Raw genomic sequence first — 27,051 nt, forward strand, 5'->3', positions numbered from 1 at the left:
CCGGCGGGGGCCAAATTGCTTCACGGGAGCAAAGTTTCCCCGCGCGCCTTTTTAAACAGCAGCACCTTTCCCCAAAGGCCGCACTCCCCTTTCTCTCTTGCTTTCTCTCTAAGGCTGGATCTGAACTCCCATATAATCCAGATTCCAATTGCATTATATATATATTTAAAAATCGAATTTGATTATGCTTTAATAATTAATTTAACTATTATTATTCTGTTTGTTTTATTGTGCTTTTAATTAATTTTAATTAATTGTGTTTTAATTAGCAGCTGGTTGACACGAAGAAAGAACTACTGGAAATAGTTTCATTCTATTTTGAATTCTGGAATCAAATAGTTGCCTCAGCCACCAACCACGAGTATGCAGAAGTAGCATTAAGACCCTGAAAGGATTAAAATTGTTGATTGAAATAGTATTCTAGAATCATAGAATACTAGAGTTGGAAGAGACCACATGGGCCATCTAGTCCAGCCCCCTGCCATTCAGGAAAAGCACAATCAAAGCACCCCCAACAGATGGCCATCCAGCCTCAGTTTGAAGTTCAGTTCACTCACACCCTGAGGCAGAGAGTTCAGCTCCACTGCTGAATAGCTCTTACAGTCAGGAAGTTCTTTAATGTTCTGGTGCAGGCCCGTAGCCAGGATTTTGATTTGAGAGGAGGGGGGTGAGTTTGATTCTGGAGGGCTCAGGATCTACCCTAGCAAACCTTTTGTATCATTATCCCAATGCCCCCATGCATATGGGATATATTGAGCATGGTGATCAGATCATGATACGAATAAACATAACTGTTTAAATAATGCACCAGTAAGGCCTTCTCGTGGACCACCATGAGAATTTGGGGGGGGGGGTGAAGCCCCCCAAGCCCCCCCTCCCCCCGACTACGGACCTGTTCTGGTGGAATCAATTGAATCTATTGCTCCAAGTCCTAGGGCTCTTCCACACCGCAATATAACTTAGAACATCAAGGCAGAAAACCCTACAATATCGGCTTTGAACTGGGTTATTTGAGTCCACACTGCCATATATGCCAATTCAAAGCAGAAAATGTGAGGGTTTATATAGCTGTGTGGAAGGGACTCTAGTTTCAAGGGCATCAGAAAACAAGCCTGCTCCCTCTTCCTTGTGACATCCTTTCACATATTTATACATGGCTATGTCGTCTTCTTTCAACCTTCTCTTCTGCAGGTGAAACATGCCCAGATCTTTAAGACACTCTTTATAGGGATTCATGGTCACCAGAACTTTGATCATTTTAGTTGCCTTCCTCTGGACACCTTCCAGCTTGTTAACATTTCTTTTAAACTGTGGTGCCCAGAATTGGACACAGTATTATTCCAGGTGAGGTCTGACCAAAGCAGAATAGAGATGCACCATGGCGTCCCTGGATCTAGACACTGTACTCCTTTTGATGTAGGCCAAAATCCCATTGGGTTTTTTAGCTACTGCATCACACTGTTATTAAACTCTCTCCAGTACTTATTTGCAAAACAACTTCCACAATTCCATAAGCCAGCAGAACATCAGACAATAGTATTTTTTTCCTGAAAACATGAACAGGCAGGATTCAGTTTAGTGGCTGTGAAAATGACGAAAGCAATAGAAGAGCCGGAGAGAATGCCTGACACGCGATGCCATTGTACTATGTACTGTTTTACTGCTTCCCTCGGCGGAACCTTCCTCGCTGGGTGCAGCGCGGACCGGAGACATGAAGAGATGCACCCGCAATGCGCATGCGCTCTATCACTAGCCACTGAAGGCAGGCCTGCCGAGTCGGCTTTCTCTGCCAAGGCGCAAGCATGGCGGCCTTCTCAGGTACGTGGCACCGGGCAGGAGGGCTGGAAAGGGGAGTATTTCCCGGTTCTGATGAGGGAGGGAGGAGAGTGAGAGGAAAGATAGGTTTCGGGGGTGGAGGGAGCCTTCTTGCTGGAGGACAGGGGCCTGGAATGGGACCCATCTTGGCTGAAGAAGGGGTTCAGGCCTCCCCCACTTGAACCGAAGGCAGATGGAGCCTGATCACTATTGGCCGTCAGTCTTTTGCGCCCAGCATATCTGACGTCCTTTCCCTGGTTTTGTTGTCATCTTAGGGCCCTTCCACACAGCCCTATATCCCAAAATATCAAGGCATAAAATCCCACAACATCTGCTTTGAATTGGGTTATCTGAGTCCACACTCAGATAATGTGGGATTTCCTTCCTTGATATTCTGGAATATAGGGCTGTGTGGAAGGGCCCTTAGGAATCTACTCTGTCAAATTAATGCAGTTTGACACCACTTTAACTTCCATGGCTCAAGGCTATGGAACCCAGGGATCCATTACATAGTGGAGATGACTGTTAAAGTGGTGTCAAACTGCATTAATTCGGATGCACCCATTGTTGAGGGATCACTTTGGGGAAAGAGTGCCGTCAAGTAACATATAGCAATCTTTTTAGTTTTAGTTTATTCAATGCTTAAACGATAATAATATTCAACCTGAGAAGTCAGCCATAGCAGAGCACCTGATGAAACAACATGGACACAGCATATTATGTGAGAACACAGAAATTCTGGGCCACTCTAACAATTAACATGTCAGACTACACAGAGAAGCCATTGAAATCCTCAAGTGTGTAGACAATTTCCACAGAAAGGAAGGAGGAAACAATGTATTGTCGAAGGCTTTCATGGCCGGAATCACTCAGTTCTTGTGGGTTTTTTCGGGCTATATGGCCATGTTCTAGAGGCATTTCTCCTGACGTTTCGCCTGCATCTATGGCAAGCATCCTCAGAGGGTCTGGTTGCAATTAGTACAATGGGTTTATATATCTGTGGAATGGTTGGGGTGGGGCAAGGAGCTCTTCCCTGCTGCAGTTAGGTGTGAATGTTAGCTAATCACCTTCATTAGCATTTGAAGGCCTGCCTGAGTCTGGGAAAATCTGTTGCTGGGAGTTGTTAATCTGTGCCTGGTTTCTTCCTCTCTGATGTTTAGCTGTTAAAATTTTTGAGTTTTTTAAAACTGGTAGCCAGATTTTGTTCATTTTCATGGTCTCTTCCTTTCTGTTGAAATTGTCCACATGCTTGTGGATTTCAATGGCTTCTCTGTGTAGTCTGACATGGTGGTTGTTGGTGTGGTCCAGCATTTCTGTGTTCTCAAATAATATGCTGTGTCCAGGCTGGTTCATCAGGTGCTCTGCTATAGCTGACTTCTCTGGTTGAAGTAGTCTGCAGTGCCTTTCATGTTCCTTGATGCGTGTCTGGGCGCTGCGTTTGGTGGTCCCTATGTAGACTTGTCCACAGCTGCATGGTATACGGTAGACTCCTGCAGAGGTGAGAGGATCCATATTGAGAGGAAACATATTGTCGAAGGCTTTCATGGCCAGAATCGTTGTAGGTTTTTTTGGGCTGTATGGCCATGTTCTTGAAGCATTCTCTCCTGACTTTTCGCCTGCATCTATGGCAGACATCCTCAGAAGTTGTGAGGCTGTGACCTTATAACCTCTGAGGATGCCTGCCATAGATGCAGGCAAAACATCAGGAGAGAATGCTTCTATAACATGGCCATACAGCCCATAAAAACTACAACAACCAAAAGGAGGAAACCATGAAAATGAACAAAATCTGGCTACCAGTATTTAAAAAAAACCTCAAAAATCAGGACAGTAAATAAAGAACAACGCACAGAAAACAGGAGAATTCCAGACAGCAAACAATCAGGGCCAGCTAACACCTCCCAACAAAGGATTCCTCAGGCAGGAAGCAGCCATGCTTTGAAGCTGCAAGGTTATTGAATGCTGGTCAAGGTGGGCAATTGCAACATTCACACCTCAAACAGACAAGAGTTCTTTCTCCCACCCTGGACATTCCACAGATATATAAACCCCACTTGCCTAGTTTCCAACAGACCTTACACCCTCTGCCTGCCATAGATGTGGGCAAAATGTCAAGAGAGAATGCTTCTGGAACATGGCCATACAGCCTAGAAAACTAACAGTAGCCATGAAAGCCTTTGATAACACAATAATTATACATTTTATTTATATCCTGTCCCCCCTTCCAAAAGGGACTCAGGTGGCTTACAGCAAGTAACAATTAAAACAATACATAAAGATAGTACATAGGTCAAATTAACATAACTTAAAATAGAATCATTGCGATTACTGAAAACATATAACATCAACATCAAACATAGCTGCTCTTGTTGGAATAAAAGCATTAAAAAGTTAAAACCATTGCTCTTACTAAAATACCTCCATGTAAGACCATAGGTCTTTCACCTATAGGGCAAACAACTACATACATAAAAACTAGATTGTGAAATGCAAAATGAAATACACCATTAAAATACTATAGAAATCATTAATATGCTACAGAAATCTATTATGTTTATTTATATCCCTCTTTTTTCTCCGTACTCAAAGTTGTATTGCAATATAACTTTAGATATACAAGTATTAAACAGTATTAAACATCATTAAAGGCATATAAAATCACAACAGCTCCTGATGATCTTAAAAACCTTTTTTAAAAGCTTGCCTGAATAAAAAGGTTTTAACCTGCCACCTGAAGCATAGCAAGGAGGAGGTATTTTTGGCTTCCCTGGGAAGAAGGGAGGTTCAGAGCTGAGGAGCATCCACAAAGGGCCCTTCCACACAGCCATATAACCCAGAATATCATGGCAGAAAATCCCACAATAGCTGCTTTGGACTGGGTTATCTGAGTCCACACTGTTATAGATTCCAGCTCAAAGCAGATATTGTGGAATTTTCTGCCTTGGTATTCTGGGTTATATGGTTGATTGGAAGGGTCTATAGTCTTAATAAAGGTCAGCTATGACTTGCAAATTATTTCCCATCAGGATAGGCACAATTAGTCCTATGTGTCTACAAATTCTGTATCTACAGATTCTACCACCCACCGCTTAACAATATATCTCCCCCCCCCCCCAAAAAAAAGTCCCAAAAGCAAAGCCTGATTCTGCCATTTTATCTTCGGGGATTTGAACATCCGTGGCTTTTTGTATCCACAGTGTGTATCCTCAGTGGATGTCAAGAATCCATTCCACATTTGAAGCAATTTCTTATGCAGATTTCCAATACTTTAATTTTTATTCACAGAAATGGGTGTTATGCCAGAGATAGCGCAAGCTGTAGAAGAGATGGACTGGCTGTAAGTATGGTTATTCCCATTGAACTATAGAGAGGCACGTATAAATCCTAATTGAGAATGCTTGTGCGAACCGTGATTCTGGAACTGTTGCCACACTTCAGTGGGAACATTTTATAGTCCAGATATTTCTTCTTTTGTTGATGAAAAATACCAGTAAGTCATTCTGTAATATGCACATAAATTTTTATTCCTACTATTGTAGATCAAATTTCTTTACTACAGCTTTTTACAATATAAAAGCAACCAGAAAAATGTCTGAATGAACTACTGTTTAAGGTGACCTGTTAAATTTGAGATTTTCATTGTTTTTCCAATAGTCTTCCCACAGATATCCAGGCAGAATCTATTCCTTTAATTTTAGGAGGCGGTGATGTTCTAATGGTATGTGTTGATTATTTATCTTACTATCAGTGTTTGTGATTTACAATTTGCCTAATACTGCATAGGATCACATTGTTAAAAGATTATAAACCACTTGGCAGTTTTCTTCTGTCTTCTAACAAATATTTTCTTTGTATTTAATACAAATGTTGCATGTGTATCATTGTTACACTGCAGTAATTCTGCTTAGAAATTTATTTAAAATACACTACGCATTACATTTTTAAAGAATAACATAAGGAGAAAATTAGATTTTGTGTACTCAAGTTAATAGGAGAAACTCAGTAAATGTATTATTCAAAATGTATATTTTCAAATTACTATTCTAAACCTTCTGTATTTTGGAAGATTATGCCTTAGCAGCATAGTGAAATGCTTAAATTACTGCTGCTTTCAGGTTACGTGTTTCTGTATTTTATTACTCTTTTTAATAGCTGTATTCACTTTAGCAGTATGTATTTCAGTTACTGAAGTACACATGTTCCTTGGCATTCCCCTTTAAAACATAAAATGTGGTACAAAAGGCAGGAATAACATGGGAAAAAGAGATTGGTTCCTACATCACTAAAAAGGAGTAGTTCAATATGCATGAGCAAAGCTTTTATGCAAACTAACATAAGTAAAAAAATTGTTGATGGTCACATTCACCGATCTATGCCTTTTTATATGCTGGGTGGAACTGGTGATATGGATTTATTTGTTTCCCCCTATCCTTTCTGTTTTGCTTTTTGTATATACAGGCAGTCCTCAAGTTATGAACCAGATAGGTTCTGTAGGTCACATGTTTGCAACTTTGGGACAGCTTGTATTCAGTAAGGGTTTCAAGAGCCAGCTGCTGGTTACCTTGCCTGTTGCGGGCATGTGCATAACTACAAGAGGGTTGGTTAACATTGAATCCCATTATTTCTCAGTTCATGCTTAATTGCAATCTGGCATTGAAAGTCTGTATTTCTCCAGCTCTTATTCACCATCCTCCAAATGCTGGTATTATTCACCATCCTTCAAATGCTGGTGCTTCTGGGGAAAATCTAGCCATAAAACACTTGTAAAAAAGAGTTCTTTGATAGAGGCTTTGTTAATTTAAATATGCCTGCATATATCAGTATACCAGTATTCTGGTATAGATTATATGTTTCTTCATGTATTTTGATAATAAGAAAGCATTAAATCTTTAATCACTCAGACATGAATAATCCTTTTGAGGTATAAAATCTCTTTTCTACACAGGCTGCAGAAACTGGGAGTGGAAAAACTGGTGTAAGTAAAAATTTCCATTATGTATGAAATATTTTTCAGATGGATTGCAAATGTTGTTTTGGATGTGTTTAAAGTATTCAATAGTGATACGAGTCTGTCAAGAAAGTATTTGACAACATATCGGGAAAGTTAATTTAGTTCATGCTGCTAATACAATGCATTCAAAACAAATAACAACAACCATTAGCATTTATTTTATCTAGCAATGCTAAAAATACATTGTTGATTCAATATATCTTCCTCAAATTGGCCATTCTGTATTCCAGGCATTCAGTATTCCAGTTATTCAGATTGTCTATGAAACTCTTAAAGATCAGCAAGAAGGCAAAAAGGGGAAAACTACAATAAAAACTGGTGGCGGAGGTAAGGCTTATCCTTTAAGATTGTTAAAATAGGCTTTTCAGTGTAAGGTAAATTGAGGTCTACACCTATTGCTTATTTGTGCTCAAGATTGACACCTTACCCTCTAAGATACTTTGAGACTGAATTCGGCACATTTCCTCCCAAAAGGACCAGAGTAAAAAAAAACATTCAGTGTAAATGAGTGAACATCTAGTAGAGCATTTGATGTACCAAGATTATATCAGAGGTTTTGAAACTGAATAAGCAGTCTACTGAAATGTGTAAACCATCTTTCAGATTAAGCCTCCCAGAGCACTGTATGATTATTTTGTATATGTATTGAATTTTTCTTTCCTGCCCTGTATCAGAAGATTTGAAGGTGGTGTTCAGTAACATCACTACAAAGAATTTAAAGCTACAAAATTTAAAACAGCAAGAAATAAATTAAAACATATTAAACTATATAAATAGTTAAAACAAAGCCTTACAGTTTAAAGCCATCTACATTTACAAATTGGATGAAATAATTGGCCCTTTTGGCTTAAAAATATGCCTGTGTATATACATGTCTGTTGATTTAAGGCTGTGCCATTAATTACCTAGCCTTTTCTTAGGCCAAGAATATTCAGAGGTGGGCTTGAACGTTCCTCAGAAATGAAGCCTACAACGACTATGTTGAAAAAATGAAATTAACATCCAAAGAAAATTGTAATCCAAAAATAAAATCAATACACCCAGATTCACGCATGAGGAGAGGCTTTTCATTTGATAACACTGGCCAGCACATAATTAGATGCATCAGTAATCTGTTTCTAGTTATATATGACCTGCTAATTTCAAAAATGACACTAGTTTTATTTATTTATTTACTTTATTTATATACCGCTTTTCTCAGCCCTCAGGCGACTCAAAGTGGTTTTCTCCCTATCAGCTCAACTTTGTGAGATACAGATGCCTCTACTAGTCGTCATCTGCTTGCCCATGGAAAATCATTATAACTCTATCTAAGAAACTAGAGCTAATGTGGTCTATTCAATGCAATGTTCTGAATAACCCTAAGAACAGACCTAAAACCCAAGATAACAAGAATATTTGGGGGGGGGGGTGGGCTTTGTAATGCTTCTCCCAATAAGACAAAGGAGCAACTTTAATCAATTATCCTCCTGGTGTTTCTTTTGTACCTTCTAAGAATTTGGTTCAGAAAGTTTGAAAACCTGGAATAGATTCCATTCTTGGGAGACAAAATCTGGATCCAACCATATGTCTGTACATGATGTAGATATGCTGCCACAGATGTCCAAGAGTTAGTAAAGCGTATACACTACATTGGATAGGAACAAAATGCAAACTTGCAGCTACTTGCACTTCTTTGCAGCTCCTTTTGACTCCACATTTTCTGGTTTTTAGACTCACCCATCCCACTCATCCATACTCCTCCCTGGAATTGGCTCTCTAGAAAGCTTGCAAAAAATCAATTCAACTTTTTAAAAACATTAAAAACCAGAAGTGTTTTTGCAGGGGTTTCTTGGAGACATTGAAGTCCTTCAACCCAAAAAGCATCTTCCCAACATGATTCCAAACAAAAGTGGAGAGAAGAACTGACATCCTTCCCTTCCTCCGAGTTTAGCCTGTGTGCAGTACAAATACCTCAATAGAACTATGAGAACCATGCACTGTCCTAAAATGAATATTAAATAATAGAATGTTTGATACATTTGTTCAAAATTCATTGTTACTAATTATATTTAAATGCATGACATAAAAACCTGTCATGAATGTCTTGTAGGTGTATTAAGTATGTTCACAAGTTATGAGTCACTGAAATCTATTGAAATTCATCATGACCATAATTAAACAAAAATCTTATGTGCAGCTAAGCCTACAGAAATGGGGAATCTATGCAATTGTACATATGGAAGTATGTGAACATATCCCCACAATTTAGCAAGGAAATCTGAATTAGTATTTTCTCTGTATTAAACTAGGAATGTAGGGCTTTACTGTCTAGGATGGAAATACAGATGATTTTTCTTTCTTCTCTATAGTGCTCAACAAATGGCAAATGAATCCTTATGACAGAGGAACTGCATTTGGTAAGAACTATTTCAGTCTCTTTTAGTGATTAGATAGCACTTTGGTGATCAGTTACTTTAAACTTAGAACCAAACCTCACATGTCTCAAGACTGGATATAGCTTTCCTGGGTATCTTACGTATGCTGCTCAGAAAATATATTTTTCTATTGATGCCACTAGAAAACATCAAATGTCCAAATTTAATTTAAATAATAATAGTGCATTCAAGCATAACAGATGGAATAGTGCATTCAAGCATAACATCCATGGGAAAGCTATTCCCATGGATGTACTTACTGATATACAGGGAAGAAATTTTAGTAATTTGGTTTTTAACAGTGATGTCATATGTGGTTGCAACTTTTTATAGAACTATGAATAGAATTTCTAACTGTTTTCTACCCATGTCTCTAGCAAAATAAATGCAAAGCTTTTTCTTTAGGAAAATTGTATTTTTTTTTCCTGCAGAACACTTCTATTGCTTGGTTAATCTAGATGAATAAAATAGATGAATGAGTCTGAAACTTCATAGCATAAGTAAAAAAAAAAAGTCAACTATACCTCCCTAACAAAGAAATGGATCACCATTTTATTAAACCTTGCTACCTTTCGTGAATATTATGTTTTAGTAGAACTGATTTGACAAGTTTTCATGGATTTTCCTTTCTCTTGTTCAGCTATTGGGTCAGATGGTCTCTGCTGCCAAAGCAGGGAGATAAAGGAATGGCATGGATGCAGATCAACAAGAGGTGTAACAAAAGGTACGAGCAAACCACATGGGGATAGTGTTTGAAATGGTAGTGATGTGGATAAACATTTCCCTTATTGTTTTCCTTCAGAATAATAACTATTGATTCTACCAAACAAAGATGGCACGTTATCACTGATACCTGTCCAGAGTCATTTTGAGAACAAACTTCTGTGCATGTCTGTTGTATGGTTGATTGATATTAGACTTCAATATGGATTTTCCCTTTATCACAAGAGACTAAAGCTAAAATTAATTGCATCTCTATTTTGCTTAAATGTTTTAGGAAAATATTACTATGAAGTAGCCTGTCGTGATCAGGGGCTGTGCAGAGTTGGGTGGTCCTCTAGCCAAGCTTCCTTAGACTTGGGTGAGTATTTACTGGTACATAAAGGAACTGAATTGAAATTCAGATGACTTTCTAAAGTTAGATCACTTAAAGGCATATCGTCTCAAAAAACAAAAGCATGCAAGGAGATATACTGTTAGCAGTCAGGTAGCAGGGCATAAAGCAGTGGTTCTCAACCTGTGGTTTCCCAGATGTTTTGGCCTTCAACTTCCAGAAATCCTAACAGCTGGTAAACTGGCTGGGATTTTTGGGAGTTGTACGCCAAAACACCTGGAGACCCACAGACTGAGAACGACTGGCATAAAGTGTTAAACTTCATGATCTTGTCACAGTCATAAAAATTGATAAAGTGGGTAATTCTGCATCAGGTTGTTACAGTTAGACTCTTATGAGGGGAATACCGTGTTTCTAGGGGTATGGAAGCATCCTCCTATAGTGACCACATAAACCTTTTTATTTAGAGCCAGTATGTATCTGCTTTCGTCCCATTCTAGTATTTTAGTCGATTTATTCATTTAGTCAGTTGTAGGTTCATAATAAATATGTGGACGTGACAGGAAAACATAATTGCCCTGCTTTGGCTTCCTGATATAACTGAAGAAAGGCAGCATATTTTCCACTATTAATTATGTCCTTGCAAACTTACAGTTCATGGCATGATTTTTTTGGTCTTGATTCCATTCTGCTTCTCTATGATAGGGATCTCCCTCAGCTCATGATTAAATCATAAAAAGTCTCTGGTTCCTGTTGCATCAGCAGTATATACTCTTTATTGTTTGAGAAACTTCCTGAACCCTCTGGCACAATTTTCTAGCCTGCTTATGGGGATGTCTATGAGAGGCAGAATCAGTAAAAATGGCAGATGTAAGCCTTCTCTTGTCTTCAGTCCTGACCCAGATCTCTTTACTGACAATGCTTTGATTTTTAGGTACTGACAAATTTGGCTTTGGCTATGGTGGAACTGGAAAGAAATCTCATAATAAACAGTTTGACAGCTATGGAGAGGTTTGTTTTTTCATTATTGTTTTCATTTTGTTTGATTCTTCTTCATTATAGCAAATTATAGAATTTAATTATGGGGCACCAGCTTTGGAAAATAAGGTATTTGTGGTGCAGTCATACAGTTTCCTGAAAGTGAAGAAAGAAAACAGATTTAATATTTTTGTCCACCAAGGATTGATTAAATTAATGTTAGTGGTTTTGCTTACAGTCCACTCCATTGATGATGGTCCTCCCTCAGAGGTTATATTTTTTATGGTGAGCTGTTGTCAATTATTATTATAATAATATTTATACCCCACTTTATTTCCCCAAACCGAACTCAAAAGGGGCTGTCAAGTTGTTGGGAAAGTTATTCTGTCCCATTCCCTTTCCACAGGTGTTTCTTGAAATCCAAGTATAATATAAGTCTTAACTGGTGATGTCAGTCCCATTACTGATTTAAAAAAAAAATTAAGAAGTCTGCTTTCCCCCCATAGGAATTCACTATGCATGACACAATTGGATGCTATGTAGACCTTGACAAAGGACAAATCTCCTTTTCCAAAAATGGTAAATAATCTAATTGTATTATGTTACATTATCTGATGAATTCAATTCAAATAGGAGAAATTCAACATGGATTTAAAAAAAATATTTCAGGAAAGGATCTGGGGCTTGCATTTGAAATACCAGCACATCTAAAGAACCAAGCACTCTTTCCTGCCTGCGTTCTCAAGGTAATATTTCACTTTTCCAAAAACACCATTGAAAGGCAGAAATACATCTGTTGTAAAGGAATTTTCGAGAATAAGTTTGAAGATTGAGGCAGCATCTTATATGGAAGTGGGGGGGGATCATTCTTCTGTTGGAAGTTGTTGCATCGTTGGGGGTTTTCCTTTGGACATACCACATTGAGATTGTCAGTTATTTTTCACCAATCTTGCCCTGTCACAAATTGCTTCCAAACACCTTTTGAAAGAGGTTAACAAACGGAAAAGGCATCATAGATCCCTGGAACTACTTGTACTCATTTGTAGGATTGTGGACTTTAGATAACATTGATATATGGTAGAAGAGGTATTCTAGGGTCATAGTGTGTGTTTCAAGCACATTAAAGTTCCAGATAAAATTTTATTGTTACAGTTAAGGCAAATTTATAATATTATAATGTAATACAGTATAATACTAGTAATAATAATTCAATATTATAATTATAATTATATATTTAATTACATGTAATATTACTAATAATATTACAATATAATGGTATAGTGCAATATAGTAATATATACTGATATTGTACTTTGCTAATAATATAATATTGTATGAAAATATATTTTGTAAGCCGCTCTGAGTCCCCTTCGGGGTGAGAAGGGCGGCATATAAGCGCCGTAAATAAATAAATAAATAAATAAATGACTTCACAGGAGTAGGGCAACTGTTGACATTAACATTTTTCCAGGTTGTCTATATGAAGTGAATCAAAGAGTAAGCAAATAGGATAGGAAGGGAATGTTTCTCTGTTCTAAAATGTTTTAGTGGGCAGTGTTCATCACACTGCTGACACTCAAAAAACATTGCATGCATTTTAAGGTCTATTCTATGCTTTTGTGTGTATTTCATCTGTTGCATCATTATGTAGAATGCTGAACTGAAATTCAACTTTGGTGATGAAGACTTCAAGTTTCCACCCAAAGAGGGCTATGTTGCTCTTGATAAGGCACCTGAGGCTAACGTTGTGAAATCCCAGCATGCAGGTATGTATTTATTATTTATTTATTTACCGAGTCATCAGCAACCAGTCATTTATATTACATTTCTAACAGAACAAAGCAAACAAACAGACAAGATACAAAAATACAAAATACAGAATACAAAATTTCTGAGTTTGGTAGTTGATTAAATGTCCTTTGACCAGTATCTGGCCACTTGGAGTGCTTCTGGTGTTGCTGCAAGAAGGTCCTCCATTGTGCATGTGGCTGGGCTCAGGTTGCATTGCAGCAGGTGGTCAGTGGTTTGCTCCTCTCCACATTCGCATGTCGTGGATTATACTTTGTAGTCCCATTTCTGAAGGTTGGCTCTGCATCTCGTGGTGCCAGAGCGCAGTCTGTTCAGCCCCTTCCAAGTCGCCCAGTCCTCTGTGTTCCCAGGGGGGAGTCTCTCATCTGGTATCAGCCATTGGTTGAGGTTCTGGGTTTGAGCCTGCCACTTTTGGACTCTCGCTTGCTGAGGTGTTCCAGCGAGTGTCTCTGTAGATCTTAGAAAACTATTTCTAGATTTAAGTCGTTGACGTGCTGGCTGATACCCAAACAGGGGATGAGCTGGAGATGTCTCTGCCTTGGTCCTTTCACTATTGGCTGCTACTTCCCGGCGGATGTCAGGTGGTGCAATACCGGCTAAGCAGTGTAATTTCTCCAGTGGTGTAGGGCACAGACACCCCATGATAATGCGGCATGTCTCATTAAGAGCCACATCCACTGTTTTAGTGTGGTGAGATGTGTTCCTCACTGGGCATGCATACTCAGCAGCAGAGTAGCATAGCGCAAGGGCAGATGTCTTCACTGCAGGTATGTATGAGAAGTCCTGATATTCCAGATTCCCCTGTGAAAGATATTTTATATAATGTCAGATTCACTTATTAGTTTTAATGGGTATGTTTAGATGTGGCTGCTATAAGTCTGGACTTTACCCACTATGCTAGGCTTTGTTGTTAGGAGAAAAGTATGTTCAAATTATTTCATTTTATCAGCTCATAACGGAGTACGTTTTCAACATTTCCCATTTCAGGAAGTGCCCAAGTAGCACAGACGAAGAATCTACCAAATGCCCCCAAAGCCTTGATTGTAGAGCCATCCAGGGAACTTGCTGAGCAGACTCTGAACAATGTGAAACAGTTCAAAAAAAATGTCGATAACCCTAAATTAAGGTAAAAATAAAAATGGAGAGAAAAGAATTATGTGGTATAAAGAGGGGCTCACATTCATTACTATGTCCAGTACATCAGACACTCTAGTCTATGAAAGCTGATGTTATTGTCTTGCTCAAAAGTGCATAGTATGTTTACTTATCACAAAACTAAATGGGATATTATGCTTGTTTTAGGGAACTCCTTATTATTGGTGGTGTTGCTGCAAGAGAGCAGTTGTCCGTCTTAGAGCAAGGGGTAAGTCTAAGTAGTTCTTGGGTTGCATATTATTTACTATTTTTTTTAAATTCACACTCAGTTTTATGCATCCCACTTTGCCATTGCATAGATGTCATTGGCATTAAATTATATGATAATAATAGGATCAGATCCATTAAATGGTTAGACTGTTGATACAGCAAATTCTAGGTCTAGAAATAGTAGTACTCTAAATATGTGTAAGAAGCAATACTTTCTGCTGCTTAGTTCTTGGCTAAGATAAATAACTGGTGAAATACTGTTTACAGTTAATATCTGCCTTACAGTATTTACAGAACTTTAAAGATCATTAATCTTTTACTGATAGTAAATGTGTGCTTTGCAACAGTTATAAACACAATGTACACAAGTTTGAAAGATTCTTATTTGAAGAGTAAATAAGGCATTTTACTTTGTCAAATATTGTAATAACACTGTATTACATTTTTCAGGTAGACATAGTTGTGGGAACTCCTGGAAGACTGGATGATCTTGTGTCCACAGGAAAGCTGAATTTGTCTCAAGTCAGATTTCTGGTTCTTGATGAAGCTGTAAGTGGAGTTTCATTTTTGAAAGCCATGTTAAAGGGGAACTGGGGGGAGATGCTTACATCTTATTCACAGAGAATGTAATGATGAGGCTATGTAATGTTTGTTCTTCCTTCATAGGATGGTCTCCTGACCCAAGGTTATTCAGATTTCATAAACAGAATTTACTCCCAGATTCCTCAGATAACTTCAGATGGAAAGAGACTGCAGGTATGGTGTTCACTTAATACTTTATGCTGATCACAGATGTTGTGCGTAGCAAATGTTACTGTTTTCTGACCCCTTTTCATGGAAAATGTGTGGCTTGTGAACTATAGAAGTGCAGAATTTATTTTTACGTGTTTAGTTGAGATATAATGTAGAGCAGTGGTTCTCAGCCTGGGGTCTGGGTCTAATAATTTAATAATTTAAATTCGAATGGAATTATTATAATCAAAATATTATAATAATAGGAGTGTGTGTGTGTGTGTGTTGAGTGTTATCAAACTTTTGGCAGACACCCCACAGTGCAGTCCTTCCTTTTGAAGGTAGAGGCAGTGAAAGTGATGCTAGCATGAATAATCTAGACTGCCTAGGAAAGATGTTGTATCCAAACATGGTTCTTCTCCCCCCCCCCCCCAAAAAAAAAGCCCTCAACCATGGACACTGCTAGTTATGGTTTGAATTCACAGCACTGGAATTTGGTAGGGAGTTGAGGGACTGAGTTGATAGACCCTCTGCCACATCATTTGTGGTTGGGGTGAGCTTAGCCTTGCAATTCCTCTGTAAAAGGAAATGATTTGTACTGCTGCCAGTGGGATACTTATTTCCATGATCCTTTCCCCAAATACAAATGGTGTTTCTGGAACAGAGATCATCAATAATAATGATGATGATAACACTAAGCAACACACATTTTGGTGCCTCAAATGTTAACCCTGTTTCTGGTTGTATTTGACCTGCTGATTTGAAAAATGGCACCAGTTTTATCGTATTGAGATATAGAACATATGCTATATACCAGTCATTATCAGTTTATCCATAAAAATCATAATCACATCTAAGAAACTAGATCTGATGTGGTTTACACAATGCAGTTTTCTGAATCAGCTCCCCAAAAACACCCAGGAACAGGCCTAAAAACCCAGGAGTTGTTTGGGCTGTGTAATACTAATAATAATAACAATAACAATAACAACCACCACCACCTGCCTCCTTGTGGCTCAAGTGCAATCTCCTTACCTACGCTAATCTCTCTTGATCATCCATCAAAGGAATTGGAATTACTGTAGAAATTATTTAACTTTGCTTCCTCTTCCATTTGTCATTTTAAAACTCTGAAACTTGGTTTAGCAATTCTGTTCATTTCTACCAGTTTATTAAATGCAAATCATTCTAGATAGCTGATGTTTTCACAAAGTGTAACTGATATTCATGTTTGTTCTTTTTTTAAAATAGCCATATGTTTTAAGAATAATGGATAATGTCATAGTTTTATCTACTGTGGTAAACAGTTCTTTGACTAGAAAAAACTTGGCTTCCTTGCAGCATGGATATGTTGTTCTAAACCTCTTCACCCTTATTATTTTTAGGTAATAGTGTGTTCTGCAACACTACATTCATTTGATGTGAAGAAATTATCTGAAAAGATTATGCACTTTCCCACTTGGGTAGATCTTAAAGGAGAAGACTCTGTCCCAGATACCGTACACCATGTGGTTGTTCCTGTAAACCCTAAAACTGATAAACTCTGGGAACGGCTTGGGAAAAATCACATTAGAGTAAGTAGAACATAATGAATGAAAACAAATATATTGCATTATTTTATGTCATATAACTAAATTATGACTATGATTATCTATTTTGATTTTTCAAAATTTAACCTTGCAGACTGACGAGGTACATGCAAAAGACAATACAAGACCTGGTGCCAATTCAGCAGGTAACTAATCTAATGATTGATGTAATACAAGGTATAATATACTGATATTATATAATATAAAAAAAAGATGGCTTTACTGAGGGAAAAACTCTGTGAATCAAATTTAATTTTGCTCAAAAAGTGCCTTAAAGTATTGCATCCACTTTTTATTTTCCTTGGCTAGTAGAAGAAAAAGGGCTTTTTTTCGCAATGTAAGAACTTTCCCAAGCCATAATGTTTTTGGTGTATTTGAGCCAGCATGATTTTGAATTAATAAATCTACCAAAACATATGGCTTTTGATCTGGAGGGAGTTGCCACAACTCTACATTTTGTTGTCTGTCAAAACAATATTGAATTCATTTCTTTTGAATATCAGTGTTTAAGACACAATGTATTCCATATACAAGTGATTCATCTTGTTTTTCAGAAATGTGGTCAGAAGCTATTAAGATTTTAAAAGGAGAATACACTGTTCGCGCCATCAAGGAACACAAGATGGATCAAGCAATAATCTTCTGCAGGACTAAGATAGATTGCGATAACATGGAACAATACTTCATACAGCAAGGAGGAGGTAGTAATTTCATGCCTGTTAGATTTCATGCTGCTCAATTGCCCGGCAATATCAGTTTGTTATTTTTTTTCTTCAGTGTTGATTGATTTGTTTCTAATGGGGATTTTTCACCATTAATATTTTCCCATCAGTGAATTTCCTCAGCTGTCAATTATGTACAGAGTACTTTTTTTCCAAAGAGTCTGAGGAGAAAGTTATGGCTCAGTCACTGCCTTGTAGAAAATGAAGAACTTTCAAAGCTCTTTCTTAGCAGGACCTTAGCACTCAAGAATACTTTCTTCCCTCTTAGTTACAGTTACAAAATAACTTTTTACCATATTAGCATTGAGGGGGGGAAATCCTCTGGCAGAATTTGGTACCTGTGTTCAGGGGCATAAATAATACTTCTGTTTTTGTTCTTAAGGTCCAGATAGGAAAGGACATCAGTTCTCATGTGTCTGTCTGCATGGTGACAGGAAACCTCATGAAAGAAAACAGAATTTAGAGCGCTTCAAGGTAATGTTAAGTCTGTGAGCTTTAATAGTCTGTCCATCTAAAGTTTTACATGTTGAATGAGGTTTAGCTTAAGGTGGATGGAGCTGGTAGCTCAAGGCATGCTTCTACACTGGGAAAAGGGAAAAGAATACACACAGCCTTTATAGGCACGCAACAACAAAATCACAACACAGGTATTAACAACAAAAGGGAGTCACAGGTAAAAAGAAAACATAATCAAAAGTTACTAATCTCAAGGATAAAATTTTCAGCAGTTTCACAAAAGGAGGGTAAATAAAAAGCAACACTAAAAAAATTCCAGACATGAAACAATCAAGGCCATCTAACACCTCCTAACAAAGGATTCCCCCTGGCAGGAAGCAGCCAGTCTTTGAAGCTGTGAGGCCATTCAATGCTAATCAAGTTGGCCAGCTGCAACATTCACACTTGCCTCAAGCAGACAAGAGTTCTTTCTCCTACCCTGGACATTCCACAGATATATAAACCTCACTTGCCTAGTTTCCAATAGATCTCTCAACCTGAGGATGCCTGTCATATATGTGGGCAAAATGTCAGGAAAGAATGCTTCTGGAACGTAGACATACAGTCCAGAAAACTCACAGCAACCCAATCTCACAAAAGAATGCATCCAAGTTGTTCAGAAGATAGCAAATTTTATAACAGGAAAGGGAATACTAATAAAAATTGAGCATCCCTTATCTGGAAATCTGAAATACTGTGAAATCTCAAATTGTCCACTTGCATGGTTGGGACACTTTTCCTTTCTGTTGGTTTAGTGTACACAAACTGTTTCATGCACAAGATTATTTAAAACATTGTATCAAATTGCCTTCAGCCTATGTATATGAGGTATATATAAAACATAAATGGATTTTGTATCTAGACTTGGATCTCAACACCAACATATTTTATTATACATGTATATGAAAATACAACTATTCCAAATAATCCAAACCACTTGTCTCAAGCATTTTGGATAAGGGACACTCAACCTGTATATCTTTTTTTTCAAAATATAAAGCAATAAGTTGTGGTTTTCTTTAAGATTTTAAATGGATTTAGATTTACTTAAATCTTTATGAAAAATGTGCATTTGAAAGTGTTCACAAGATGAATTTCATTTCAATTTAACTCGAGAAAGGTGATCTGTTGAGTGTTATATTTTCCCTTTGGCTCTTTAAAGATTTAGGAATTAGCAATGTTTGACAACCTGAGACACAACATGGGCTGAACCACCTAATCTCAATGTTAACCCTTTCACCACCCCATGTTGGATTGCAGCACACGTAGAACTTTCATGTGCTGCAACCCCAATGGAAATTTCAGAGTTTGTGTTAAAAACTTCAGTTTGGGACGGTGAAGTGAAACTGGAACTAATAAGCAGTCACTGCAGCCTCCATCCAGGAACTGTATTACCATGCCTCGCAAGGCCCTTCTACACAGCCCTATATCCCAGATTATCAAGGCAAAAAATCCCACTATATATGTTTTGTCCTGAGTTATCTGAGTCCACACTGCCATGTATTCCAGTTCAAGGCAGAAAATGTGGAATTTTATTCAGCTGTGTGGAAGGGGCTGCAGTTACTCTCAGGAACAGTACTGGTTCAGTAGAAGTCACTACAGAAGGCTAACACATTCATGGAGGGATTAATTTCATAATCAGAAGGGCATACAATTTTTCAAAGTTGAATTGGTTTTTGTCTATAAATGATGCTTCAAGTTTAAAGTTGAAAAATCAAAATACATCTACATTTCATGAACTTCTTTGTTTAGAAAGCAGATGTCAGATTCCTGATCTGCACTGATGTAGCTGCAAGAGGAATTGATATCTCTGGTGTACCTTACGGTAAGATTTCTCATTTGTATATATTGAGCCTTCTTATATCTAGTAAAACAGTTTTTTATTACCTTTGATTTCACCCATATCTGTAATTTCACAAATAATCCGCTTTTATAATAATTATTTTAAAAAAAATATTTATATCCTGCCACCATCTCCCTAAAGGGACTCGGGGCAGCTCACAAAAGCACTCAAAAGTGCAACACAATAAAATACACAAGTACAGAAGCATATAAAACAGCCAAAATGAAAGTGTTCCCAACAATTTTACATAAACATCATTAAAATCCTTATTGATTTAAAATTCCATAAAACGTAGCAATTATTGCGGATATAAAATAGGCTATATTCAAGTATCAATCCCACAAAGTGCCGAAGTGAGACAAATCTCTAGGTCCACAAAGTAACAATTAATATTGTAATATTGGCCCCATCTTTGCTGGCCTTTCGCAAGCAAATCAAGACCCTCTTCTGCAGGCATTTTGGGAAGAGTAAGGGGCAGGCTTTGAGGATGTTGGGTGGAATGAGGGAGGGGGGTATGAGTTTTAAAGGCCATTTACAGTATATTTGTTGTATTTTGATTCTGATTTTACCACACTGTTACTATTTAATTGTTTTTTAACTTTTGTATTCAACTTTTAACTTTGTCTATTGTGGGAGTGTTAACCGCCTTGAGAACCCACAGGGAGAAAAGCGGAGTATAAATAAAGTTAATAGTAATAATAATTTAATAACCTGGTCCTTTTTTCCCTTTGAAAACAGTTATCAATGTCACCCTTCCGGATGAAAAACAGAACTATGTCCATCGGATTGGCAGAGTGGGAAGAGCTGAACGGTATGTTTCCAAATCTATTATTTTTAATTTTTTTTGTCCTGTGCAATGAAGGCTTTTATTGTACAGTACTTGGGTTAGTAACTATAACACCACCTAGGGAAAAAAATCATGGTATCATGGTTTTTAGGCCTGTTCCTGGAGTTTTTTGGAGCATTGATCCACGAAATTACATTTGATAGACTGCATCAGCTCTAGTTTTTTAGATATGGGTTAGGGTTAGGGTTTTCTATGGGCAGACAGATGACATCTGAAAGATGGCATGTGTTCTATTTTCTCAAAAACCATAGAATCACAGAGTTGGAAGAGACCTCATGGATCATCTAGTGCAATCCCCTGCCAAGCAGGAAAATTGCATTCAAAGCACCCCCGACAGATGGCCATCCAGCCTCTGCTTAAAAGCCTCCAACACACTTTGGGGTAGAGAGTTCCACTGCTGAACAGCTCTTGCAGTCAGGAAGTTTTTCCTAGTGTTCAGGTGAAATCTCCTTTCCTGTAGTATGAAATCATTGTTCCTTGTCCTAGTCTCCAGGGCAGCAGAAAACAAGGGCTTGCTCCCTCCTCCCTATAACTTCCCCCACATCTTGATACATGGCCCTCATCATGTCTCCTCTCAGTCTTCTCTTCTGCAGGCTAAACATGACCAGCTCTTTAAGTCGCTCCTCATAGGGCTTGTTCTCCAGACCCTTGATCATTTTATCCCCCCTCCTCTGGACACATTCCAGTTTGTCAACATCTCTCTTCAATTGTAGCGCCCAGAATTAGACACAGTGTGATTCCAGATGTGATCTAACCAAGGCAGAATAGAGGGATAGCATGACTTCCCTGGATCTAGACACTAGACTCCTATTGATGCAGGTCAAAATCCCATTGGCTTTTCTAGCTGCTGCATGACATTGTTGGCTCATGTTTAACCTGTTGTCCATGAGGACTCCAAGATCTTTTCCACACGTACTGCTCAAGCCAGGCATCCCCCATTCTGTTTTTTTGCATTTTGTTTTTTTCTGCCGAAGTGGAGTATCTTGCATTTGTCCCTGTTGAACCAGAGCTGGTGCCATATTTGGAATCAAAATAGCAGGTAAAATATCCCTAGAAACAGGGCTAACATTTGAGACACCAAAATTTATCTTGGCCAGTGTAATAAATATATTTGATTTGCTTATATAAGTTATACTACGGGTTGAATATCTCCATGCTTGTAAAAAATACTACACTGTGCAGGAAGTTTCTGGGGAGTTGACTAGCTACCTGCCTCAAAGGTGGAAGTGAATGATGGGAAAAGAAAAATCAGAAATTTAGATTTTTAGATAGAAGTGCTCAACCTGTAGTCACTCAGTCTGTGTGTGTGCATGCGAAAATCAAAAGGAAAGAACGATTTTAACTTCAGTGGATAAAAACAAGCTGAAAATACCAGTAATCCTACAAGGACCTTTCTTTTATTCACCTTTGTGTGCTCCCCAAATATTTCAATAGAATTTTCCTTCCGCTTCTAGCAGAAAAATATGTTCATAATAAATTAACGGCAATAATGTTTGTATTTCAGCATGGGTCTGGCCATTTCTCTTGTAGCAACAGAGAAAGAAAAGGTAAGCTCTGCATCTTTGCTTGATTATTATCTTCTTCTTTTATCTTGAAGAAGTTCCTTGCTAGATTTTTCTGTCTTCATTTTCTTCCCCTCTATGGCAGCTAATCCAATCATTTCAAAGCTTCTTTGTAATTAAGTTAATTCTAAGATAGTGATAGTCTATTATTGTAAACGTTATATTCCATCAGTTTTAATTACTTTTTAAAGGAAATGTTTGGAAATGTTTTGAACCTTTTTTGTCTCCTAACAACATTTAAACTTCTTACATAGGTTTGGTACCATTCATGTCCCAGTCGTGGGAAAGGATGTTACAACACTAGACTGAAAGATGAAGGCGGCTGCACAATTTGGTACAATGAAATGCAGGTAACCTTTTACCAGCACTACTAAACTAGAATGTTATTCTCCTTCAGTGGAAAAAGATATTCTCCCTGCTTATTATACAGACAGGCTAAACAGGTTATTGTGAAGGGTTAAGCTTTCTTGTAGGAAATTTCAAACAAGTTCCAATCCCCATTTTTTCATAGCAAAAAGGCGGTTGTGATGAAATATTACTCTCTCAAAATGATGGACAGTAGCACTATCTGGCAACAAAGTCCAACTATTGAAATAAGTAGAAAACATGTTGAATGGTGTCAAATTTTTTAATGTTAAATACTCTTAGGTTGTATTTTGAAGATTAGAATGGCCCTCATGATTACAGAAACCGACCACATTACATGTTCAAATTGCAAACTTCTTTTTTGTCATTTTTTCCCCTTCAGATTATAGACTCAAATATACCATATATACTAGAGTGTAAGCTGAGTTTTTAGTTTAGTGATTATTATTGGAAGGATACGTAAGCACATTTACATTGAAGAAGGTTAGAATAATGATTTAATCAGAGTTGGACAGTCTTATCTTAAATTAGTTTTATGTAAATATTCAAAAACATTTAACCTACTGATGTCTCAATTAATGTAATTTTATTTGTATCTGTATTTATTTTGAAATTTACCAGTAACTGCTGCATTCCCCACCCTTGGCTTATACTTGAGTCAATACGTTTTCCCAGGTTTTTTGTTTTTTTGTTTTTTGGGGGTTTTTTTGGTAAAATTAGGTGCCTCGGCTTATATTTAGGTTGGCTTATATTCAAGTATATATAGTACTTGCAAATATATGTTTTCTAGCTGTGGTTCTAACCTATCATTGGGGCTTTTCTGCAAGATTTGTTCAGAATCTTTTCTCTAAGGCTGAGACTTGCCCAGTGAGTATCCATGGCTGAGAGAGAATTTGAACCCTGGTCTTCAGAGCTGTGGCCTAATGCTCAAACTAATACACCATGCTGTCTCATAGTCATGTAGTTTTTCCCAAAGATTCCCAATTTATACCGCTTTTGTCAAGGTGTCTGCTTACTTATTGTGTCCTCATAAATTTGATACAGTGTTATTATGCAAGGAATGCGGTTTTGTCAGTTCTTTGCAATACAGCTTACAAAATCAGGATTTTAGTTAACTGTCGCCCATCCAAAAACTAATTGGGCTCATCTGCTTCGCTTCCAAAATGGAATTAAATGTTGTTGCGTTTTTATGATTTAATTTATAATTGAATGTTATTATTGTTTTATGTTAGGTTTTTATGTATGTTGTTTTATGTATGTTTTGCCATATATATGTTGGAAACTGCTTTGATTCCTCCCCTCCCCCCCCTCCCCCGGAGTGAGAAAAGTTGCATACACATGAAGTAAATAAATAAATAAATAAAAGTGGGAAAACCTAACGGCACCAGATTCCCTGGTTAGAGCGGGACGATCCATGTGAAATTTTGAGTCCTCATCATGTCAGCCAAGATTTAACTTTTTAATTAGATGATATTTGGCATAATTATAATAATATGCATATACATGCACATTTTAACCAAAAGATCTGATATAGTCATTGAATTGAATCTATTTAAGAGCATTGAAATTACATAATAATTGGCTGCTTAGTCTTTAATGTACATTAATAACATTATAGTCTATAGTATCTATAGTGTCTATAGTACCGAAAACAGAACTACCTTATGGAAATGTTGCTTGCTTTTTCTTTTCTTTTTTTCTTAGCTTCTGGGTGAGGTAGAAGAGCACCTGAATTGTACAATTTCTCAGGTTGAGCCAGATATCAAAGTCCCGGTGGACGATTTTGATGGCAAAGTCACCTATGGGAAAAGGAGGGCTGCTGGTGGTAAGTGGAGAAATAATAATAATTCTTACCCGCCTCTCTCCTCGTGACTCAAGTCAGGTTACAACATAGCTGAAAACTTCTTATATTATAAAAATACACATATTTAAATGTATTTCTACAAAATACATATATTAAAATACACATAACAAAGATTAAAATATAGTGAACACAAGATGCAAGTTTAACATTTGTGATTAAAACTGGCTGGGTAAATCTGCCACAAGAGATAGGTCTTCAGATGTATTTAAATTCCAACAGCTCATTTAGTTCTCAGAGCTCTTCTGGCAATGGAAATGAAACTTTCTATAATTGTAGTACACAAAGTTATGTATGTCTTACATGCTTGTATTATCCAAATTATTTTTCTTCTGAAAGAGCTTTTTTTTTTTGCAATAGCAGCATTTTGTAATTATGTTGAGAAGAATAATATTTAGTTAGCAGAAGTTTTCTTTCGCTTACATTTGGTTTAAAGTCTGCTTTTATCTTCTGAATGTAGAAGTATATGGTAAGATGTTTCCTGAAAGCTATTCAGACATGCTTGATACATTAATGCTCTTCAAATTCATATACAATTGATATTAGAAATAATGCAGAACTAGGTTGCTGTAAGTTGTCCCGGCTGTATGGCCATGTTCCAGAAGCATTCTCTCCTGATATTTCACCTGCAGCTATGGCAGGCTTTCTAGAACTATATTGTGTATGAATGACTTGAAATTAGTCTAATTCTGGATAGGATTGAGAACCTCTAGCCAGAAAAAAAGATAACTGTATATCTAATGGGGCTTAACTTACCTCTTATTTCCAAGCCTTTGATATGTTATGTCAGGACATTACACAAGTCTAAGCTTATAATTAAGATAATTAAGATACCAATTCTCAGCCTCAAGCATAACACCCTCAGCACACAATGAGAGAGGTGCTTAAACCTTCCCTTACTATCAACTGGCATCTAGAAGTGTTATTAGCCACACTCAGGGGGAAAAAGCTTTGCCTAATAATCTCCACTTAGATTGCTGCTTTCCTGATATTACTATCATTTGTTTATTTAACTTATATCCTACTTTTCTCCTTGCACAGCACCCAGACAAACTTAGTCTAATTAAAAATGAGGTTGTTGTAGATCTCTGACTTCAAGTCATTGTTAACTTTGTCAACCACAAAGTGAATCAATCAAGGGTTGTTTGGAGGTTTTTTGGCAGAATTTGATCTAAAAAGGGGTGGTTTTACCTTTCTCTGAGGCTGAGAGAGTGTGACTTGCCACAGGTCACCCAGCGGTTTTTCACAATCAAAGGGGAGTTCAAATACTCGACTCCAAAAACTACTATAATACTGTGGTTCTCACTTAAAACAAAATCTATTAATACAAAAAGCAATTAAACAAATACAAAGGTAAAACAGTTTTGAACACATCTAGAAAATAATAGACAAGATTAAATACATGCTGCTCCATTTAAGATGGGAGAAGAGTGATCCAGAAGCTTGGGAACAGGATTGTCTTTCTCCACAGTTCAACTTTGCTCCAGGTTTAGTGAGGATCTCTTCATGCAGTGCCTGAGCCACTAGTTGTGTCGCCTTGCAATGGGTTCTTATATGTTAGAAGCAAAATAACACTATGTAACACAATTTGGGGGAAAAATCTGTTTCTGAAACAGAAAATGTTATTTCTGTTTAATTGTGTGATACTTACTTTGAAGGTAGTTGTTATACTCCAGAAAACTTTGTTTTGGTGGCTGCCACAAACTAGGTTGAAGTGGTTGAAACTCAAGGAGATATTCATTGAAAAACTGTAGCAAAAATGTGCTGCAGGATGTCCCATAAAAACAAAGTTTTTGAAGTTTAATATACTTTTTCCATGTTTTTATGATAGAACCAATTAGGAAATGACATTTATAACCCAGGAACAAAAACCGTATTACATAATGTAATGTATTTTAGCAGAGGGTATAAGTACTAGCAATAATCATTATTCAGATCCATTGTAGTTGAACTGTAAGTGCAGAGGACATGCCTAAGCGTGTTTCTGATTTTTTTGGCAGGTGGCAGCTATAAAGGGCATGTGGATATTCTGGCACCTACAGTACAGGAGTTGGCTGCCCTTGAAAAGGAGGCTCAGACCTCCTTCCTGCATCTTGGCTACCTTCCCAACCAGCTTTTTAGAACATTTTGATTTGTGACCCAGGTGAGCATTAGGTGTCAGGCTTCTTCCCAATAATGATGAAATTACTGTAAGGACCTGGAAGCAGTAGCGCTTCATTTGTGAAACACACCCAATTTTGCATGCTGACCTATCTTTGAAAAATGTAAACCTAGACTCTAATTAGTTGTTAGTATCAAACTAATAAAAACAAACAACTCAAAATCATGTTTGTGTTTGATTTTCACTTTGCCCAGACACAATAGTGAGAAAGTAGAGAGTCAGTGCTTATTTTGGGTTCTCCCAGGATAAATTAGTTTGCCTTTTGTCACTCCACTCAGAGAAAGGGATAGTTCCCCTTTTGATCAGGGTAAAGGAACAGTATTCACACTGACCCACAGATAAGTCAACACAGTTATTTGGGTTGATTTTTTGACAATGTCTAGGCTTACCCCTGAGTATATACAGTACATCTATACCATTAAAG

At 37.4% G+C, this 27,051-nt stretch overlaps 1 protein-coding gene across 1 annotated transcript; it reads left to right on the top strand.

Annotated features, from left to right (window-relative positions):
* The first annotated feature begins 1,713 nt into the window (after positions 1 to 1,713).
* Positions 1,714 to 26,789, top strand: DDX1 (DEAD-box helicase 1). The gene is made up of 26 exons (XM_067468671.1): positions 1,714 to 1,818; positions 5,101 to 5,152; positions 5,470 to 5,533; positions 6,761 to 6,790; positions 7,057 to 7,153; positions 9,178 to 9,225; positions 9,884 to 9,967; positions 10,241 to 10,324; positions 11,232 to 11,308; positions 11,782 to 11,854; positions 11,945 to 12,021; positions 12,927 to 13,041; positions 14,072 to 14,210; positions 14,387 to 14,447; positions 14,900 to 14,998; positions 15,116 to 15,205; positions 16,567 to 16,755; positions 16,865 to 16,916; positions 17,325 to 17,471; positions 17,875 to 17,966; positions 19,740 to 19,812; positions 20,569 to 20,641; positions 22,182 to 22,224; positions 22,494 to 22,589; positions 24,310 to 24,430; positions 26,467 to 26,789. Exons 1-26 carry the CDS (start codon positions 1,803 to 1,805, stop codon positions 26,595 to 26,597), a joined length of 2,223 nt encoding a protein of 740 aa, XP_067324772.1. The 5' UTR covers positions 1,714 to 1,802; the 3' UTR covers positions 26,598 to 26,789.
* Positions 26,790 to 27,051: the final 262 nt, after the last annotated feature.

This window comes from Anolis sagrei, chromosome 1 (genome assembly GCF_037176765.1).
Source record: "Anolis sagrei isolate rAnoSag1 chromosome 1, rAnoSag1.mat, whole genome shotgun sequence".
Classification (NCBI taxonomy): domain Eukaryota; kingdom Metazoa; phylum Chordata; class Lepidosauria; order Squamata; family Dactyloidae; genus Anolis; species Anolis sagrei.